The sequence below is a fragment of the Paramisgurnus dabryanus genome, chromosome 13 (genome assembly GCF_030506205.2).
Source record: "Paramisgurnus dabryanus chromosome 13, PD_genome_1.1, whole genome shotgun sequence".
Lineage (NCBI taxonomy): Eukaryota > Metazoa > Chordata > Actinopteri > Cypriniformes > Cobitidae > Paramisgurnus > Paramisgurnus dabryanus.
In genome coordinates, this window is record NC_133349.1 from 1,432,866 (window position 1) to 1,438,896 (window position 6,031).

Below are 6,031 nucleotides of genomic sequence, written 5' to 3' on the forward strand. Positions count from 1 at the left end.
TTGTTGTGCTGTGAATTTTACTCTTAGAGCCGAACCTGCTTCATGATTTTAAGGATCAGAGTAAGAAATAAACAAGCAAGAGTATTTGTTTTTTATTAGTTGCAATGACATTAATGTATCATTAATATATTTTTAATTTGTAGACTCGCAACCTGAGACTTTTGTGTATCTGAATCATCAAACAGACTCTTTAGGCACTAGAAAATCACATTACCGATGAGTCTCACAGTGAAACATATATAGATATATAACCAGTAAAAATACTAAATGATATTGGTAGCATTGAAGCATATTTCAGATACATATAAAGGCATGAGCCTGTGTTGCAGCATCTTGTAGGGTCGATGTGTGTTTCTGTTATCTCATGCAGTGAGACGCTAATGAACGGCAGATAACCAAAACTCTTTCTTCACTTTGTCATCAAGTTTGACAGAAAAGGTCTCTTGTCAACCGGCTGTATGTGTGTCAAAACATCATCATCTGCTCACAGCGGGACAGGACTCTTCGACACATCAGCGGGAGAGATTTTCTTTGATTTATTTTTAACCTATAAGAACAAAATGACCAGACAGAAAAGAAAATTAGCATAACTGATTATAAAAACATTTAGTTGAGGTTTACAAAATGTCAAGAACATCCACATTCTCATTCAAATATTTGTAAATTGCAAAGGATATACCCCATGACAAGTCATGAAAATCAATCTATATCAATAATGAATTATGTAAATACTAGATATTAAACACTCCTGACCTCATCTCTCTGTGCTGATCTCTGTTTACTGATGCTGGCGAGTGTTGAGGATCTACTGCATTGAGTCCCAGCATTCACCAGCTTCCTCTCCTTCACACAAGAGCCTTGATCTTCTCTTTTACCTAAACAAAAACACACAAGTTGTTGACTTTTTTAAGATGTCAAATAAATCTTTGGTGTCCCCAGAGTACATACGTGAAGTTTTAGCTCAAATACCCCAAGGTGTTAAAATTGCCACTTTGTAGGTGTGAGCAATTCGTGCTGTTTTGGGGTTTGTCTTTTCAAAAAATGCAAATGAGCTGATCTCTGCACTAAAAGGCAGTACCGTGGTTGGATAGTGAAGATTAAGGGGCGGTATTATTATAATAAGATCCCCTTCTGACATCACAAGGGGAGCCAGATTTCAATGAGCTATTTTTTCACATGCATGTAGAGAATGGTTTACCAAAACTAAGTTACTGGGTTGGTCTTTTACACATTTTCTAGGTTGATAGAAGCACTGGGGACCCAATTATAGCACTTAAACATGGAAAAAGTCAGATTTTCATTATATGTGCCCTTTAAAATGATTCTTGAAATAGAATTTTATTTATGTTTAATGTTTAAATTTGAAAGCTAAGCACTGTTGACTAGTTAAAAATACAGACTTTAACATCCAGACATTTCTCTTTTGACTAAGAACTAATGAGACATTCCTTGGCCAACATAACTCAGATGATGTGATTGTGTCTGTAGATGTCACACCTTTTGTTTCCGACAGGTGGCGCATCATCATCAATTTCAGAGCTTTGAGACACGAGCAGGTGGATGTTATTAGAGTAATTCAATCCTTAGAAATACTAGATGTGTTTCGTGTTACAGCAAAGCTTTATTGCTGTTCACTTTATATTATAATATATTATATGAAACAAATCACTGGTTTTATTCATTTTTATAGTTTTTATAGTATTTTTCTGGACTTTTCCTACGTCATGCATGATCCTGTTGGTGAGTTCATATGCATTCATATCATCATTAGCTCTCATATGACATCAATGTTATAAAGACTGAATGCTTTTGTGTGACTGATGTGAATGAAATACATGTGAAAGAAACATCTGAAGATCTAACCTTATAATGATATAGGCAAAGAAATCTGGGGCTATAGTTGTCACATTTAAATCCAGTGAATATTTCACAAATAGTTTTACTTATTAATGGCCACCAAATAAGTTACTGAACCTCCCCCTGACAAGAAACACAAATAACTTTTACTGAACATTTGTTGTACTTTATTACAACATGATCCAATATCACATCACACCATCGTTTCCTCAACGTTATTTAGTTAGTTAGTATCAAATAATCTAGGTAGGATCTGTTTAGGTTTTATTTTCTTGTAAACATTAATAACGTTCTGCAAGGAATGTTGCATGGATGTTACACTGTAAAACATACATTTCTGTAAAAATTACAGCTGTTTGGCAGTAACTTACTGTAGATTTAAATGTATATGATTTACTGGCAACAGTTTCTTCAATGTTAAATAAACATTAGACATTAACAAGTCTTGATCTTTACAGAATAAAACTATAAAATAACAGCCACATGCAAAGCATTCTGGGAACCAAAATCTAAAGGAAAAGAACAGAAAAAGATTGATGAGGATTTCTGGTTTCCAGAATGCTTTGCATGAGGCTGTTATTTTATAGTTTTATTCTGTAAAGATAAAGACTTCTTAATGTTGCTAGTAAATAACATGAATCTAAATCTACAGTATAAATAAGTTACTGGCAAATGTTTTACAGTGTATTTTAGATACCCAAAATAAATGTAAAAATTTTTTTAATCGTTTTATCAAGGGCGAAGACCCCTATTAAAATTGTTAGTTTTCTTCTTCTTCTTCTTTCACCATTGTGTCTATGGCAGCCCATAGAAGTGTAGAAAAGTTATGAAATTTGGCACACTGATAGTGGACAGTCCAGTCACCATAGCAAATTTGGAGTCTCTATCTCAAACCCACTAACGTCACCAACAGTCCAAATTTTCACGAATGTTTTTGCCAATATCTTCTGATGCACAAGATGTAGAAACAATTTTTTTTCTCTGAATCCTTGTCTCAAGACAATTCAAATGCAATCAGTATGACATCAATTCCATTTTTTCACCAGATTTGATGCGCTAATGTGTGAGCAGAGTATGAGGCCACACAAAAAAAGATGGTATGCCTGCACCAGTAGTTGGCCTGATAATTAAACAAAACCTTCCTTTTTTATGGATTGGAGTATAATCATTGGTGGATGCCAATTCACTCCCTAGCCAGGCTTTGAACCGGTTCACGGAACGAAAACGAAAACCAGAAACTTTTGATGTTTTGCAAGGAACAGAAACCAGAAACTTTCCAAAAATATATGTTCGGGAACAGAACCGTTTATTGAAAATAATGGTAACCGGTTAATACCGTTATTTTTTTTGTTCTTTGACAAGATTTCTGTGCAATACTCAGTGAAGTTCACTTCTGCTCATCGTTGACTCATCGGAGAAATGAGAAGCTTGAATAAAGCACTGAAAAACAACGTAATTTTCACTTTATGTGGAGCGACTGTTTATGCTACTTCTTTTTCCCGAAGCGCCGTTTGGAATTCGTCCTCCGTCTGTGTGTGTGCGCGTGTTTAAGTGCACTCAACAAATGTAGGCATGTCAGAATTACAGTTATGCCGCTTACATAATGTATGATGACAAGAGACTTAAGGAAAATTATGTAAGTTTAAGTTTAATAATTTAAGTTTAATGTCCTAATTATCAGCCTACTTATTTATACATCCCACAGCTGACATGAAACGTTATTAACCGGTTCGGGAACTTAATTTTTTTGTTCCAGCCGGTCCAGGAACGTCAACTTTAGGGTTGAACAGAAAACCGGAAACGTTAAAATACTGTTTCTGTTCGGAATGAACCAATTGAACCAAATTCTAGTTCAAAGCCCTACTACCTAGCATCCAATGAGAATACCGTAGCAACCGTTTTGCAAGAGCTATATCTCTGCATCAGAACATCATAAAGATATGGGGGTGAACTGTTTTGACTCAGTAACCTTCTTGTAACAGTTAACATTTTGAAAAGGGAGAGAGAGATTTTTGCTGATAACTTTTGTATTCTTTCATTTGAAATCATGAGATTTTCCTTCGTTCTTTAAACTTCTCTTTCAAATTTCCTTTTGTGCCTTGTTTGGCTTGACCCATGCTTGCAGCTATATTTTGATGTATATTTTTGCAACCAAAAACTATTCCTATTCTAGGCAAACCAAAAAATGTTGTGAAATAACATATTTAGTAAAATTAAAACCATATGACAATTAGCCCAGTTGCCATATTTGATCTGGGATCATATTTGTATTTTTTTTTTGTAATTTTGCAGTAAATATGACTATGGTAACTGTATTATACTGATGTACTGTCTTTATGGAAAAGATACTTCGATAGTGATGATTTCAGATGGTTTGACTATCATAATCACATACACTGTTTTTTTTAAATGATAAGCTACTTCAAATAATACCCTGATCCTGACATATTGGCAAAAGCAGGTATGAGATCCTGGTCAATGGTGTTTTTGTAAGGGAATTCCGCTCATATATTTATCAGCATGCGCAGGGTTTTATGTCAGATGATGGTGATTCTGACCTGAACCGGTGGGCGCTGTGTTTTCGTTGTCGCCGGTTCCGTTCGGATTGTGTGCGCCGGTACCGGTGGCCAGCTGCGTGACCTCCGTGTCCGTGTTCGTGAGCCACGTCGACTCGGTGTCTCTGCTCTCGAGATATCGGGGCTCGATCATAGCAGATCTACTTCCACCGCAACCCATCGAGACCAGCGTCAGCATCACGAGCTCTTTACACGCGCGCGTGGATCAGATCCGGAGAGCAGCATCAGCATCCTCAGTAGCGTACAAGAGTTTCACATCATCATCAGATCCAGATGCTCTCAGACAGTGGCGGTGGGCGTCATCGTGGACGCTTCTGCCATACGACAAAAAAATAATTTAATTAAATTTTAAATATATTTCAAACAATGGCCAAAAAATATATAATTTATGTAATAAAAATATATTTTGAAATATGTTTTAAAAATTAATTTTTTACGAATTTTTTGGCCATTTGAAATAAATTTTAATGCATTTATAGTCACGTCCTATTGAAAAAAATGTTACAAACCTGTAAACATAACAGGTTTGAAAACATTAAAAGTATTTGTCCCTAAATCCAAAAAATGACATCTTCCCAAAAACTGCTCTAAAAGTATTATACAGATTCTGGTCATATAATTAAAAAAGTTTATTTATTTCACTAATTCCATTCAAAGAGTGAAACTTGTATATTGTTTTCATTCATTACACCGCAAAAAATGATTTTCAAGAAAAAAATTCTTAGTATTTTTATCTTGTTTTTAGTAAAAATATCTAAAAATTCTTAAATTAAGATGATTTTTCTTGATGAGCAAAACGACCCAAGAAAATAAGTCGAGTTTTTAGACCAAAAATATCAAATTTAAGCAATTTGTGCGTAAAACAAGCAAAAAAAAATCTGCCAATGGGGTAAGCAAATTTTTGACATCTTCCCAAAAACTGCTCTAAAAGTATTATACAGATTCTGATCATATAATTATCAAAAAGTTTATTTATTTCACTAATTCCATTCAAAAAGTGAAACGTGTATATTATTTTCATTCATTACATCGCAAAAAAATGATTTTCAAGAAAAAAAATCTTAGTATTTTTGTCTTGTTTTTAGCTAAAATATCTAAAAATTCTTAAATTAAGATGTTTTTTCTTGATGAGCAAAACGACCCAAAAAAATAAGTCTAGTTTTCAGACCAAAACGATCAAATGTAAGTGATTTGTGCGTAAAACAAGCCAAAAAAATCTGTCAATGGGGTAAACAAATTTTTCTTGATTATTTCTTGAATTTAGTGTTTAAAAAAAATGTTCAAGATTTTTTTTGCTTACCCAATTGGCAGATTTTTTTTGGCTTGTTTTATGCACAAAACCACTTAAATTTGATATTTTTGGTCTAAAAACTAGACTTATTTTCTTGGGTCGTTTTGCTAATCAAGAAAAAGCATCTTAATCTAAGAATTGTTTGATATTTTTACTGAAAACAAAAAGAAGTGTACAAAAACATACAAATGTGCTCGTACAAATTGCCATGAGATTATTTTATGGTTAAACAAACACAAAGGCATTTTACCGTTCGTTTCCTACAATGTAAACTGGTATTTCCTCAAAGAGACAAAAGACAGAGACG

The 6,031-nt window shown here is 34.0% G+C and overlaps 1 protein-coding gene across 1 annotated transcript; it reads right to left on the reverse strand.

The window, feature by feature from the left end:
- Positions 1-106: 106 nt before the first annotated feature.
- Positions 107-4,726, reverse strand: baalca (BAALC binder of MAP3K1 and KLF4 a). Its single transcript, XM_065299027.2, has 3 exons — positions 4,416-4,726; positions 754-875; positions 107-547 (listed from the first exon to the last, which is right to left on the reverse strand). The coding sequence occupies exons 1-3, from the start codon at positions 4,609-4,611 to the stop codon at positions 485-487; spliced, it is 381 nt and encodes a 126-aa protein (XP_065155099.1). The 5' UTR covers positions 4,612-4,726; the 3' UTR covers positions 107-484.
- Between the last annotated feature and the right edge of the window lie 1,305 nt (positions 4,727-6,031).